The sequence below is a fragment of the Episyrphus balteatus genome, chromosome 4, assembly GCF_945859705.1.
Source record: "Episyrphus balteatus chromosome 4, idEpiBalt1.1, whole genome shotgun sequence".
Classification (NCBI taxonomy): domain Eukaryota; kingdom Metazoa; phylum Arthropoda; class Insecta; order Diptera; family Syrphidae; genus Episyrphus; species Episyrphus balteatus.
Window position 1 is genome coordinate 36,828,254 of NC_079137.1, and position 16,282 is coordinate 36,844,535.

The 16,282-nt window shown below is 29.0% G+C and overlaps 1 protein-coding gene across 4 annotated transcripts in view; it reads right to left on the reverse strand.

The window, feature by feature from the left end:
- Positions 1-699: 699 nt before the first annotated feature.
- Positions 700-16,282, reverse strand: part of LOC129918033 (transmembrane protein 164-like) — a 51,532-nt gene continuing 35,949 nt past the window's right edge. For 2 of the 4 annotated variants that reach the window (XM_055998340.1, XM_055998336.1), the window contains exons 2-5: positions 4,558-5,058; positions 4,274-4,466; positions 4,109-4,209; positions 700-1,703 (exon numbers count right to left, since the gene is read on the reverse strand). In XM_055998340.1, coding sequence (XP_055854315.1) covers positions 1,527-1,703; positions 4,109-4,209; positions 4,274-4,466; positions 4,558-4,881 — 795 coding nt within the window. In that variant the 5' untranslated portion in view covers positions 4,882-5,058 and the 3' untranslated portion in view covers positions 700-1,526. Of the gene's footprint in view, positions 1,704-4,108; positions 4,210-4,273; positions 4,467-4,557; positions 5,059-13,011; positions 13,702-16,282 lie in introns of those variants that run through there. The other 2 variants (XM_055998337.1, XM_055998339.1) reach the window with 2 other exon arrangements.

Genomic DNA, 16,282 nt, shown 5'->3' on the forward strand with positions numbered 1-16,282 from the left:
GTTGAAAATTTTTGTGAATGTAACGTGCGTTACCATGGAATTGCCCTAATGGTAATGATTTTTGTATCCAAAAAGACGAAAAGGCACCACTGTGTGTCGGCATGCAGTGGATCGGTTCACTTCTATCTTATGTATGTGATCTAATATGTGATGATTTTGAAGTAACTTTTTGACAAAATTACCTACCGTCCTTAATTTCAGCAGCAATTGAGTTTCAGAAGAAAAAAAAACATAAACATTTTGTGTTGTATAATTTAACTAGCACTTTATTAAATATTTCGTTAAAGGTTTCATATAATAAATAAATTGAGAAAAAAATTAGCTCAAGCGTGTTTTTTGTTTTGTCTTGAAAATGATATTCATATTTTTGACAGTTTAAGTGTTTCTTTTTTTTTTTAATTTAATTTTATTCAGCTTAAAAATTATTAAATAAATAATAATAAAGAGAAATGGAAACCAAAAGGTGTTGTTTTTTTTATATCAAGTCCAGTAAAATTTGCAGGTATGTTTAATTTTTTTAATTTTTTTTTTTTAATAATTATTTGTATATCACATATTGCATTGAAAACAAGCAGGATCAAGAAAGGTTTTAAGGCGTTTCTGTTATTTTCTTTATTTATTATTTTTTCTTTAAATTTTACTTCTTATTTATATACATTGTCTCTGTTAACCAACATCATGATCCGGATTGCATATTAAATTTTTATGCAACATTTCTGATCTATATTTTTAATGTTTAATTCTTTTATATAGTTTACCTACTTACAATTTAATTCATTTAAGCTTAAATTTAACCTCTATAACAATCACAATTTTGGAATTTCTTTATTTATTTTTTTTGTTTTCTTCTGGCTGCTATATAACTTAACATGGTATACATATACACAAGGGCAGATATAGACTAGGTAGCCCAACTTTCTAAACCACTTTAGCAAAATAAAAATGGCTTTACATCAAGCTTGTTATGATACAAAATTTTGTTCGCCTTGGTTTCATCAAAATCCAAAATGGCTGACTTTCGCTTAAACGATTTACGGTTACGATGCTATTTTTTAGTTTACACACCTACCTTAAGAACCTTTAGCATCCACAAGTAGGTTGGTGGTTTTGGATGAAGAGTGCTTGAGTGCAGACTTTGGTATTTTGCTTGGTTGGAATTTTGGCAGAGTTTGAAAGGCTTTTAAAATTTTGTTTTCAAAAGATCATTGGAGAAGTATTTTGTAGCTTCACCTTATTTATTATATATGTATTTTAATCAGCAGGTAGCTTATTCATTTAACAAAATTTTTATTTTTTAAGCTTTAAGTGTTTTCTTCCAATGCACATAATTTATACAATGGCTTTAACCTATATTTTTTTTTATACATACCGCAGGTCATTTTTATTTATTATTTTTTTATTTCTTTTGTTTTTTGTTTAACTAAACTAAACCTATACTATAAATTACGAATTGAATTATTTAATAATACTAATCGGTTTTGGTAGACGGTATTATAGTTAGCTCGAGAGCTTGCACTCCTTGTGTGTTATTTTTTGAGATATGCAACTTTTTCATCTGATTTTGCAAATATAAGGAAGGTTAGTTTATTGAGGAGAGGGCACAAAATTGACTGATGTATCACAGCATACACTCGATAGTTTTCACCTTGGAAGGGATCAGCAATTGCTGCACACAGCATATGGTTGAGATTTACTCCAGTTAACTGTGGAAGAAAAAATACATTTGTTTATTTGTTTTATATCAAATAACACTGGCCAACAATTTTCAACTTTTTAAAATTTTCCAGATAGATTTATATCTAATTTTATGGATTTGGGTCCAGTACCTAAGCTCAAAAATCAAATTGGTTTTTTTTCTAGCAGCTCTAGTTTTTGAAATATTTAATTTTTCATATTTGGGGAATATTCATACTAATTTTTCAGTTTTCCTTATTTTGAGCGTTTATTAGAATTTTCCAGAAAAATGTATATTAAACTTAATGTATTTAAGGTCAGTAAACCTAAAAATCACATTCATATAATTCTAGGAGCTCTATTTTTTGAAATATTTAAGTTTTGCACATTTTGGGGGTAATTTCGTACTAATTTTAAAGTTATGCTTATTTTAACAAAAAAAAATTTTTTAAATAAAAAAAAATTAAAAAAAAAACAAAAAAAAAAAAATTTTAAGAATTTCTATGCCTTTTCATGTATGAATAATTTAAAAACTAGAGCTGCTAGAAAAAAACTAATGTTATTTTTGGAATCAGCACTCTATAAATTTAGCAAGAAATGATAAACAACCGTCTAGAAAATTTTGTGTGTTGGGCAGTGTAATCAAATCAAAAGAAAGGTCTGATTAAGCTCTATTCATAACTTGGTGGATTGGTTGCTGAGTTATTTGCATTCAAACATTTTGTTTTTTTTTTTTTATATTTGGATGCAGATATTATCTGTGGACGAAAGTATCGAATCAAGTTTTAGTTTACAGATATGAGTTCACAGTGAACAGTCCTGTACTTAGGTAAAAAAATTACATGTTTTTTTTTTTTTTGGGGGATTTTGGAGAAAAAATCAAGGTTAACCCCTTGGCGAAAAAAATGTATTTTAAAAGAAAGGTCTTTTTAAGCTCTATTCATAACTAAAAACCTAAAGTATCTTGAATGTTTGGTTGTTAAGTTATTTGCTTCCAAACATTTTTTTTTCTTGCATTCGGAGGCACATTTTTTAGTAAATGAATTTTGTACATGTTTATGATACAATATTCATTACAAGTGTTATATGAGGAAATCGAGATTGCCTGATAAATAAACTCGCGATCGCTGCCAAACGGTTCCAGGTGCAGATATTGAAAAAGTGGTTTCTGGCTCTCGTGATACTTTTTCCAATCCTGAAGTCAAAATCCGGTGACGTGAAATAAGACCAAGTTCCTCAAAATTTGATAGGTATCATTTCGTTTTAAAATTTAAATAAGCCCATATTCGGATCTTACATTATTTCGTTTTTAAACAAACACGAAGTAAATTCATCGTTCTCTTTTCATAGAAATGCGACTTGAGTGAGTTCGAACTATGGAAGTTTGATTGTAATATTGATAAAATACTGATGTTTTCATTTTATGTAAATTAATGAATAAATTGAAAATTTTGTTTTTGTCTTAGATTCAATAAAAAATGTTTCGTTCAATACCTAGCATTTTTTTTACTCGAGCAAGTTTGCAAAAAAATCATACCTATTTTGTTTTAAATTCATTTGATTTCCATTACAAAAAAAATATTTATTGTAGGTAAATGAGATAGTTGCATTAAAAAGGAAACTTCAATGCAAACCAAACATTTTCTGCATTAAAAAAATGTTATTGCAAATAAAAAAAATACGTTAAAAATAATTATTGTTTAATGTTTGGTTTGCATTTGATTCAAAAATAAAGAAAAAATGCTGATTTTTTATGAGGTACATTTCTGTCGTTTCTAAAAAAAAATTAAAAATAGGTACTATCACCAAATGGCAAGTGATTTATTAAAAACAAAATTTTAGTCAAAACTAATTTTTTAAATTCTTTAACCTCCTTAATTTGATGGACAATTGAATTTTCTATGAAAAAAAAACTCTTTAAACCATATTAAAGTAAGGCTTGGATATCGAGTTGAATAACAAAAACTAAAAACCGAGCAGTGTTGCCGTTTTCTCAGAAATGCAACAGTAAATTTAGTAGCATTTTTGGCTGAAGCATACTTTTATGGCAAGGAATCATACTCAGCAATAACAACTCTTGAACGAATTTTCTTTATCTTTGCTCCGGAGCTCAGGTCTATTAAATAGACTAATGGCCGATTTGATAAACCTTCAAAAGGCCTTTAAACTTTTAAATGGCGTATTTTGTATGGAAAAAAACGTCATTTTTGTATGTAAAAGCCTGATATTTACTCAAAACGGCTTAATGAAATCGGCCATAAATGTTGGTATTGACTAAAACTTTAATGGCGTTGTATTGCTTTTATGAATCAACTACCATCACCTGGTTCTACCGTGTACCAAGGCGAAAGTTTATTCAGAGTTGAAATGTTTTTTGTCAATACGCGTTTATCGAAAATTAAGTGAAAATTCATAAATAAAAAAACTTTCTTACCACTGACATTGGAGCCAAAAAGTTGAAATGATAAAGTAAATTTATCGCCATGCTTATTGCTGCCCAATTTAAGTCCATCAATTTCTCCGATTTGTAGGCACCTAAATAAAAGATGATTTATATGATTAAAAAACTTTTCAAAATAATAAATATTTTCTCTCATACCGCTTCTTAAAATATACACTGGTATAAAATACAACAGTGCATGTTGTATCCAAAAAGTACACTTTTGAAAAGCATAAGTTCTGTTTTCGATTTCAGGAAACAAGGAAGCCAGGAACGGCCCATTTAAGAAATTCATTTGAATCCTAAACAGGGTTATTGTTAGTTTACTTGGCTTCGCTGCCAAGAGGTAAACCTGCAAGAAAAAAATAATTGTTAAAATTGTGAAATTACCCAGAAAGTAATCAATAAAAAAAAAAAAAGTTTTAAAAGGTAATTTATCATACTTGGACTATCGTTTGCACATGACATGGATTCAATACAAATATCACAGATTCTCGGGCCAATTTGAATCCAAACTCAACTCCAAATATAAAACTCATAAGGATAAGAAGGAAGAGTCTTGTGATTGAATGTGGCCGATGTGGTTTGGATGGTAGTTCGATGCGATCCATACGTTTGTAGGCCCATCGCATAACCATTATGCATAATATTGTTACAAATATCGATTCAATAATGCGACGTCGATTTGTCATGTAGTTAAGGCATTCTAATCCGGCATTTCGTGGTATCTCCTGGGTAACTCCACGAACAGCCCAAGTCCAATCCATGATAGGTTATTTTATATCTGATGGATTTCGGGATTTCAAAAAGTGTGTATAGGTACTCAAAAAATTTAAGCTACAGCTATGGAAAGTTATTGAGTAATGTGGAATTTTCTTGCATCCAGCGGAGATAGATGAAGATAACTAGTGAAGAATGTAGCAACATTTGAGTATCTGGAAGATCTGGAAAAAAAAAATAAAATAAAACAAATCTTTAGATTGGCTTTATTTTTAATTAATAAAATTGCTTTTGTAATCTTTCCTGTGACTCATTAGAATGTGCTAACAATAAGTGGCTCTTACCTTTATATTTTCCTAACTTAAAAGTTTAGACCAATCATATTAAAATCAATGTCCCCAAGCCAAATATAAAATAAAGATATTTTTGTTTGTATGGTCTCATCGGAATTACCTTATATTATTGAAACTGTCGGTCAATTAAATGCACGGAAGGACTTATTTTTTAATGCAAAAATCATTATACCTCGCGTGTCAAAGGAATTGGTTTTTTACTGACTAACCTAATTTTTGTTTTTCATCAATAAAATACCTAATGCTTAGTTTTAAACTATGCAATTTATTGTATGTGTAGGTATTTTTATAGATAGTTTTAACCATATTAGTGTTGTTAAAGATAATTAAGTTTTATTGATTGAGCGGGATCATGCTTTATAAATTTTTAGGAAGGCATAAAGCTACAGTAATTATAATAAATTAAAAATTTAAAGTAAATTTACACTTTGTTAAGTGGTATTACTTTGTATTCCCAAAATTTAATTCGAAAAAGATATACATACCACTCATTTGTGGATGGAGGTGCAACTTTAAAAAGGATAAAAATTGTTGGTTCTCGTTTGCTGCTCTCGTTTGCCCAACGTTAGCCCAGGATAGCCCACCTTTTTTTTTGTCTTATTCCACTATTTTTTCAAAAGATACAACAAAAAAACTTTTTTTCATATCAGAAACCGAAAAAATTGTGAGTTTTTTCCCTGTAAAAAATCGTTAGTTTAAAACCGTGGCTTGTTTGCCCAAAGTTAGCTCAGGATAGCCAAACTTTTATTTTTGCTATACTACGCTTAGTTTAAAAATTATAAAATTAATTAATTTATAATTTAGAAAAATTAAATCTACTGGTGTTGGCATTTCGCCTCTAACGTTATTTATTTGACTTAGGATTTTTACTTGATTGAATGTAGTCCATATAACATTCCTATTTAGAAGCTTAAGTTGTTTCATTTCAGCTTAAAAAACAACAACATAAAAATATTTTTTCATGTGTAAAAATCATTGGTTTTTTTGGTTTGCTATATAAGCACCTAGAAAAGCTACATGCTTAGTTAAATTTATGCAAACATTTTTCAAAAGTAACAACAAATATAAAATGGTGTGTGAAGTGATTTCTTTTTCAGTACACGAATAGAACTTTTTTTCGTTAGCCGTTAGCCCTGCCTTACTTCAAAAGTTATGACAAAAAAAACGTATTTTTTGTTGCAATAATTACCATGGTTATATGAGAAAAAGTGTAAAAAGGGCAATTTTTACAATGAAAAAAACAAATTTTGGTTTTTAGAGGTTGGTAATTTGAAAAAAGTGATGTAATTTGTTGCACCAGCATCAAAAATTACTTTTATGAAAAATCATTTTAGCATCACGGTCAGTTTTCATTTTTCCCGTGGTTGAAAAAGAAAATGTTCCTTCTTCTTCTTCCCATTTATTTTCTTCAAAGGTAAAACCAGGCAATAAGAGTAGGTACATAGGTGCAGTACAGTATTCATCTCATAAAGCAAAAATCGAAAAAAAAAATTGAATTCTCAAAGGTATGTACATGTTGTAGTGCTTTTCGCTTCTGGAACAAACTTGACCAAAATTGTACAGAGCTTCAACAGTTCCTTTACGTTTCTCGGATCATTGAGATAGAAATTAGTGAGAATCTGGTCCATAAAACTTTGTTTTTGAATGAATGAGTATTCAGGTTTTTTTCAATTTTTGCTTTATGAGATAAATACTGTATTATCTTCCCATAAACATGGTAAAATTGTCTTCTTCGAGCTCAATGCAAAGGGTACGATTTAAAGTGAATTCTTCAAAATGCGTCTATTTTTTTTAGTGCATTTTTTCATTTTTTGTCCATTTATGGTAAATTTTTAATATTATAATATTGTATAATTATATTTTTGTGTTTTCATATTTGGTAATTTGTAGTTTCCCGTGATAAATTCAGTTCTCCAAAGATTTTTTAACAAACACACCGAAATTATGACTTGCAACTCTGGAACCCTATAGAACTCCCAACCAAAGATCATATAACTAGTTAGATGATCTTTGTCCCAACTGTTCTGCCAATTAGTCTTTTTCCAATATGTTAATAAGGCTATTGTTGTTTTGTTCCAAATTTCAGCCATCAATTAGGTATAATCAACTTCATTTTAATATTTTGTTTTTAGTTTTTCAATTGCATCCTCATATGCATTTATCATAATTTTTACGAATGCTCTTATGATATATCTACCAATTTTATTTTAACACTGTTTTTTGTTTTTTTTTTTTTTTTTTTTTTTTTTGAAGACATCTGGCAATCGCAACCTTTTGTCCCGGCATTGAATTCCATAAGTTGGTATTTCTCTCAGATAACAATAATAGAGCAAGATCCCAGGGCCGCCAGACATTACTTATTTTCTCAAGAAAAAAATGTATGGAATTACGTAGTGCTAGGACATACTATTATTTCAAATTATTTTGTTTTAAATATCATTGGTGTCATCATCGATCCAAGCTTGGTATTGAATATCTTCATCATCATCATCTTCAGCATTTTTAGTATTTTCTTCATTAGATTATTAATAAACTATTTTTTTTCAAAGCTTTAAGGTGTCTGGCAAAAAAAATGGCTGCCGGAATGGGTCTGGCAGTGTTAGTTATACGATTTTGTTCTTGTCTGAGTGCAACCTACACGCCTAGGTTGTTGTTACATCTAATGCAAATTACCCTGTACTAGAACATTTTTCCTATATTAAAAAATTGCAACCTTTTTGAAGTTTTTTTCCTACAGATCAAAAACGGACTGTCAAATCCAAAAATCGTTAATGTAATAATTGAAGGTAATAAAAAGATCTACAACTTTTACTTTAAGTTAATTTTAAAAAAAGCTCAAATAAAAGAGATATGACGAAAATATGGTTTAAAAAAAAAAACCACCCTAACTCTTAAACCGAAGGTATAATCGAAAAAAGTAATTTAACATATATTGTAGTAAATTATATTATCTTCAAGTTTACGATACATTTTTTTCCTGTAGATTCAAAAATACATGAGTTATGTGAAAAATTGAAATTTTTATTAAAAAAACAAAATGGCGGCCAAATGACTCTAGATGCGATTGTTCAAAATGTGGTTTTCGACTCGTGTCTTGATACTCTTTCGAGTCCTGAAGTCAAAATGTGTTATACATTTTTTCCCAGACCTCCATATAACAAAATCTAACTTTCCCGAATACTAAAATGCGTGTCTGGCAAGGTGTTAGGCCCATCCGACGGGTCTGGCAGCTTACAAAAATTAATGTATTAGTTCCCTGAGTATCATATAGAAACAAAATTGTTTGTCGGGTATTATGGTCACCAAGACATAAATGATATGCTTCTGTTATTATTATTATTGATAATAGCTTTTGTAGATTCACTAAGCTTGATAAAAATCAATTAGTCATTTGTGGTACGATTTCCACTGTCCTCGTTAAATAAAACATAATACTTAAAAATAAGGTCAAATACATATTTTAAATATCGACAAAAACTTTTCTACATCAGTTCATATAGATGTAGTTTGAATATATTGTTTAACGTATTTCTTTTAACTGTGTCCCTTGAAATCTTTTTTTAATTGGACAAAAACAAAAATTTTACTTTCAATGACTCCTCCAGAGGAAAAAAAAATGCCTACATAATTTATTGCAAGAACGAAAATCCATATAATAAATTCATATAGAATGGACATTGTACGCTAAATAATAAAATTCATTACACTCGGCCGCTGGCTGGCAGTGGAGCATACAAAGAGATTTAAATTTGAATAAACGTTTAACGCAATAAGATTATACAAAGTTCTGTACTTATTCATAAAAAAAGAAATCAAAAAAAAAACTTTAAAAGTCCATGAATAAATAATTTGTAAGTAGTCTGTAATCTGATGAAGGCTCAGTATTAACTTAGGCGTGAACACAAAAAACAAAAATAATAAAAAACAAAAACGAAATTTAAGTTTTCATTTTTGTTTTTTTTGTTTTTTTTTTGGAATAAAACACAGAAGTTTTTAAACTAAAGTTTTTTAATACTTATGGATGTGTATACAAGTAGCCCTTTAGAACTGAGATGAAATCACTTATGTTCAAATTCTAACATCGGTGAATCCCTTATCTGGGTTGTTTGGACACCAGTGAAATTGAGGGAAATGAACGAACAGAATAAGGGCTCCATTTCTTTGGACTTTTCTTTTTCTCTGCATGTAAAACGAAGGCAAACCCAATCATTTTTTCGATTTATTATTTTTCAACAAATGCGTGCCTATTTTCATCCCTTTTTCATTTAAAGGACGATGGCGCCCCCAATCGTTGTTCAATTTATTTTGACTAAGACCAAACATACCCGTTTTTGTAGCCTTATTTCTTTTTAAAGAAGAAAGCGCCCAAAATTTTAGTTTTAATTTATTTGACTTCCGCAAAGGCACTTTAATTTTATCATTTTTTCCTTTTGAAGGCTAAAAGCACATTCAATCTAAGTTCAATGTATTTTGACTACGACTGTTAAGCATTCTTATAGTCCAAGAGCTAGTGGCACATTTGACTAAGGTAGCTCTTTTAAGGCTGAAAATTCGTACAGTGGTAGTTTTCAGCATGCTTAGTAAGAAAATCTTGGTCTGGCAGGCCTCAGCGGTGCACATCATATATATATTTGACCTTGAAAGTTTAATTTTCAACTTTTTTTGCCCAAAATTTGACTTTGAAATCGATTATTTCAAAAAGTATTGATCAAAATAAAATTAGTAACGGATTCTTGCAGAGGAGTTAAATACAAGCATTTTTTACTATGGGAAGGGGGGTCTATCTCCCCCCGTTTAGGAGGGAGGGGCAATTTTCTAAAAAAGTAACTCAAAATAAAAAAAAAATTATTTAAAAACGACGGCAACACCTACAGTTATGAGTGATACATTTTTCAAAAGGCAGAATATTACACTTTATATTAGTTTTTAAATCAAGTTATTTTGATCAATACTTTTTGAAATAATCGATTTCAAAGTCAAATTTTGGGCAAAAAAAGTTGAAAATTAAACTTTCAAGGTCAAATATATATATGATGTGCACCGCTGAGGCCTGCCAGACCAAGATTTTCTTACTAAGCATGCTGAAAACTACCACTGTACGAATTTTCAGCCTTAAAAGAGCTACCTTAGTCAAATGTGCCACTAGCTCTCCTACTAATAGTGTTTATTTGTTTTAGTATACTGAACTTAATAAATATTTAGTTTTTTTTTTTAATAAATGCATTAAATAGATATTCATATCATAGCTGACTTTTCTTTTTCTTATTGTTGGCTGAACTCTATAAGGTTTTTTTCCTTGTGTTTCTGTAGTTGAATTTATTTACGTCTTTGTATTAAAATTCGTTTAGAAAATATTTCAATTTAAAGAAAAGTTCAAAAATATTTTTACTCTGAAACGGTGAATGCTTACTAAAAGTTAAAAGTCATTTGCTACGAATTTCAAGATTGTACCTCTATTCAAATAAGTATTTCTTTTTTCTAATTTTGGTTTTCTTTTTGAAAAATAAGATATGTGCTTTTTAACTTGATTAAAAGTACAAAATTGCAGTTTTTTTAGCTTTAGTAAGAAAAAAATTAGGTTACAGTTCAATTTGCAGATTAAGTTGTTAGATAGTTGGTTTTTTGATGTTTTTTTTTGTCGAGGCTCGGGGTGGAAAATTTGAGATCAAGACATATTGTTTTTAAATCAAAACAACATTTTATTTAACGAATATTTTATTATATAATAGACAAAAAAAAAAACATTACCCCTAGTCACAACAAGCAGGGTTGTAAAAATATCAATTAAAAAAAATTCATTATAAATTAAAAAAAAAATTATTATTGGAAAAAAAAAATTGCATCAGAAAAAAAAAACATTTATTGCAACTGAAAAAAATTTGGATTCAAAATAAAATTTGTATTGCAACTGACAAATATTTGCATTAAAAAAAAATATTTAATGCAATTAAAAATATTTTGCATTAAAAAAAAGTCTTATTGCAACTGAAAAATATTTGCATTGAAAATAAAATTTGTATTGCAAATAATAAAAATACATATTTTGCATTACAAAAAAAAATGTCTTGCGTTGAAAAAAAAAAAAACAAGATAAATGCAAAATGTGTGCGTTAAATATTTTTTTTTGAATATTCGACGAATTTCTTACAATTTTGACTATTTGACCATACATCAGCTATGTCAACTATAACATTCAACCTAATGTATGGTCAAATAGTCAAAATTGTAAGAAATTCAACGGATATTTAAAACAAAAAAATATTTAAGGCACACATTTTGCATTGCATTTTTTTTAATGCAGAAAATTTTTTATTTGCAATAAAAATTTTATTTTCAATGCAAATGTTTTTCAGTTTTTTTTTTCTTCATTTGTGAAATTATTCAAGAAAAATTGTTGCAAAAAAAGTTCAGATTTTTAAGAAAAATGCGAGATAGCAGACCATGGAAGTTGGATTTGTTTTGATTTATTTTTAATTTTTTTATTTTAATTACGAGTAAATATAATTCAATTAAAATAAATTCGTCACAAAAAACAAACAAAAAAATGCTTTTTTTTCAAATATTCACTTATTTACGTATTAATTATACCTGTTTTTTTTTTTACTTTTTTACCGACTTCCAAAAAGGAGGAGGTATTCAATTCGTCTGTATTTGTTTTTTTTTATGTTTGTTACTTCATAACTTTGGACTAAGTGAACCAATTTTGATAATTCTTTTTGTATTGGAAAGCTGGGGCCTGCAGTGTGGTCCCATTTCGTTCAATTATTCCTATAGAAACTATGAGAAAAACCATAAAACGCAGTTTTGATCCATAGAAGTCGGTTTTGTTTTTTTGGTAAAAATGATTATTTATTAAAATAACTTATTTTTCAATTTGTGATGTAAAACCTTCACTAAAAGAGTAAGAATATTGGATATAGTATCTACTTGTTTGATTTATAATAAAAATTGACTCATTTTCATATTATTCATATATATTTCACTAATGTTTTTTTTTATCTTAATGCAAACATTCCGTAAGCTGATTAATTACACGCTTAAACTGGTGAAACTAGGCAAAGAACATCGTTCGTTTCTATTCTTTGTTCGAAATTTTAATGGCTCACAAGCACTTAGCTTCTGTTTATTTCCTTTTTCCTTATCTAAGGTGTATTTGCAAGTGCTCAATTTATCATTACGGGAGGCATTGAAGTGGGTGTGTGATTTTAAAATAGATAAAGTCAACTATCTAGCACGTGACCTGCAGGAATAAAATATCCTTACTCCATAGGTCATTAAACTTTAATTCAGAGTTCATAGCAATAATTGTAAACATCTTTTATTGAAAAGAAAATTAAAATAAAAAAAATAAACGAAAAACTAAAATAAAAGTAGGTATTCAAAAGAGATTGGAAAGAGTTATGTCACAAACACAATCAACAGTCACAAAATCTCAACCTCCTTTGGCCTGACATATACTTAAGCCAATGCCACACCAAAAAAGAAAAAACAAAAAAAAAAAAAGTTCAAGATAGATTTTTGTATGATGTAATGCACTTTTCTACACAATGCTGTAGAAAAGGTTCTCATTTTAAGACAAAAAATAAATAAAAAAAAATTCAGTTTATTTAGTTTGAAAGCGCCAAAGGTTTTGGGTAAACATTCATTGCCTCCACACACTCTGAACAAATATTATTTATTAAAGTTCAAACAAATTATTGCAACCAACCAAAAGTGGGCTAATGGTTGGTACACATATCAGACACATGCACACCTTTAAAAAAAAAAAATGTCAATATTAATGCCGCAGTTTTTGACTGCACTTTTTTTGTTTTCATTTGTTACCTACTTCTCCAATTACTGTGCTATTATTTATTCTGTGGCAGCCAGATATCCGGTCAGATTTTGACTCCATTTGAGAAATTTATTTGCAAAACTTATTCAATTGAACGTAATTATTTTCATCACAATAATAAAAGGGACAACAACACGATTCAATAAGAAAAAAAGCAAAAAAAAAAAAAACATCTACCCACGGGATGAACAGATTTTTATCTTAGTTTTTAAGGATATCATAGAGCAAATTTGTTGCAATTATATCATACACATCCGAAATTTGGCGAATGTCCAACATAAACGAAATATAAACCAAAACCACAAAACCGAGAAATGCACTCAAATACAATGTATATATAATCACTGTGATGTCCTTTTAATCTAAAATTGCATTTCTAAACTGAAATTAATTCTTTTTTGTTCGGTCACCTGGGCGTATGAGTGTTTTTTTTCTTTTCTCTGAAATTGTTTTGTTTTTGTAAAAGTTTATGTTGGAAATATTAGAATTACTTCATTGCACATTTTTGACGTTTAACTCGTGGATGTATAAACTTGCAACGGGAAGGAGATGAATGCAACTATGCAACGTTGAAAAAATATAAAAAGCGGTATGGCTAAGGCTATGTCCTTTTTGTATAGATGATGGGTTTTTTTATATTTTAGAAGTAAACTTAGTTGTGAGCTTTTACTCCCTTTTTTTTTGCTTGTGGTATTTCTCTTACTTAAACTCTTAACAGAACTCACATTCATAATGTAATTCTCTTATTACAAGGATTTTCTTACATGGGAAATTTTGTATATGTAATAGGGCGAATGTTGCCATGTAATATTATTCTGAAAAAAGCCCTTGGATGGTAATACAAGTGTTGCCATCTTGTATTGTACATAATAGGTACTACTAAGCAAACTATGAAAAGTTGTAGTGAAATACAATATTCAAATTTTTGAAAGTATAAATGAAATTATTATTCATTATTCATTGTTCATTTTCTGGACAGACGAAACCTGCCATCCCACATCAAACAAAATAAGATAGAGCCAGTTGTTTACTTTCAGTAGCTACTTCGGTTAAATTTCAATTTTTTTCCTACAATCATGAAAATTTTGGGTAATATAAATGCAAAATAACGGGTCACTCCGAAAACAGTAAAACACATATCTCTACACTTTAGTTATGGGTCGCTGTTGTAGAAATATGTTTTTTGTTTTGCAAAAATCATCTTCTTATCACGTATAGCTTCGTTAAAACCACGGGTTGCCGAGTTTAATACACTAATATGGAACAAAAACCGTTCGGTACTTTCGGTAAAATTAATAATTTGGTCCTTTAAAATCACGTATGGCTCCGGAAAAATTACGAGATTCCCCTTGAAAAATCACAATTTGCACATGAATCTTTGCTACTGAACAAACTATCGAATCGGATTTCAAATTTGCCGACCCGAAGATATCCTTAAGCCTGCTAGTAAATCTGCCAATGTGGCAACGAAAAAAACTTTTCTGGGGACCTCTAGTACCTACATTTTATACATTTCTTGTTTTTTCAATATGCCCCTAAGTTTGCTGGAAAAAAAATTAGTTTGGTTGAAGGTGACTATTTTTACTTGCTCTATAGGACAAATGTGCCCTTGATTATGAAAGTGGACTAAGTCACTTTTTGCATTGTTTAAAGAAAAACTTACATAATAATTTTCTTATAACGATTTAATTTTATTTTTATGAAATCACTAGAGGAGCAATAAAGAAGTTTATTTACTGCAATTTCGCTTTCAAATAAACTTTACCCCTCAAATAATAATTATTTTTAGGCTAGATTTGATGCCATTTTTAGGAGTGACTTAGGGCTGGTTTGTTCACCCTCGATTATCTTTTAATCAAGGATTTTTCAATGGAATAATCCTTGATTAAAAGATAATCGACTGTGAACAAACTGGCCCTTAGTCCACTTTCATAATTAAGGGCACAAATATTGATTTCGTGTGAAAATAAAATGCACGACTGGGTCACACGTACTTGCTCTTGCAGTTCAAAACACTTTTATTATGTTAGTTTACTGGTAGATTTTAAGAGCTGCCTCTATATATAAATTTTTCTATCTGAGATATAAAAAAAAAAAAAACTTTCAAAATTCTATAAAAATCATCTGTACCAAATTTGAAATTTGCTATAGAGCAAGTAAAACGAAATCGAGGTCTAATCAAACCCATTATTATGATGATGGAGAAACCAAAAAAAAGTGGATTTCGTCATGACATCCATGCGTCAGTTGGTCTGTGTGTCTGCACGTTTGCGCTTCCATCTGTACCTTTTTCGACAGCTTAAACAAATGGATTTTTTTCTTCAAATTTGGTACACATGATTTTTATTTCTTCTCAAGCAAAAAAAAAAAAAAATGAAATAACAAAGAAATGGCATTTTCGTAAAAGAAATCTGTTTGTCATATCGGCATTATAAGTGAAGTCAGAGGCGTTTGTTGAGCTACCGGAGCCCTGGGGCAAAACAAATTTTGATCAAGTGAGACAGAAAGATCTCTTTAAGTTCTGTTCATAACTTATTATTTGTACATTCGGAGCCAGATATCTGCAAACCAAAGCCTCCAAACAAGTGTTGGTGTAGAGATATGAGTTCACAGTGAACAGTAATACATAAAGCAAAAATATTTCTATTTGGTGTTTTTGTTTTGTGAATCTGCTGGCATATATTTATCTGGGGTTGTTCAGGTCCAAGCGCATTTTGAATGTTTAATATAAAAAGAGTTTGTCCGTAAAGCCGGTTTACGGACGATGATTTTACGTGATAACGTCGTAAGAAAACATGTTATTTAAAATGAGTCAATTGAAGCGTTTATTTATTTCAAACAATCATAATTTACAAGAAAAATCTAAAAAAAATTACCTTTTTTCTTTTCTCATTATATTAATTTTTTTATTTTAAAAAATTATACCAATAAAAAGCCTAATATTTCTTCTAAATTAAAAATAAAACCATTTTCAATTTTTTACAATGCGCAAAAAGTATTAAAATAATTTATTAAAAACATTCATTTCTCATGAAAAAAGTGAAAAAATCACTTCCATCACCCGAAAATCCATATTTTTGATATAACAACCTATAATAAATTTTATACCACCTGAAAGCTTATTACTTAAGCTCGAAATATACATATATCTCGATCATGTCTATTAGACATCTAAAAAAAGAGCTAGAATTTTTTGAACTCGATCAATTTTCATCAAAAAAAGCAAACAAAAAAAAAACACATAATTTTATCTTCTCACGC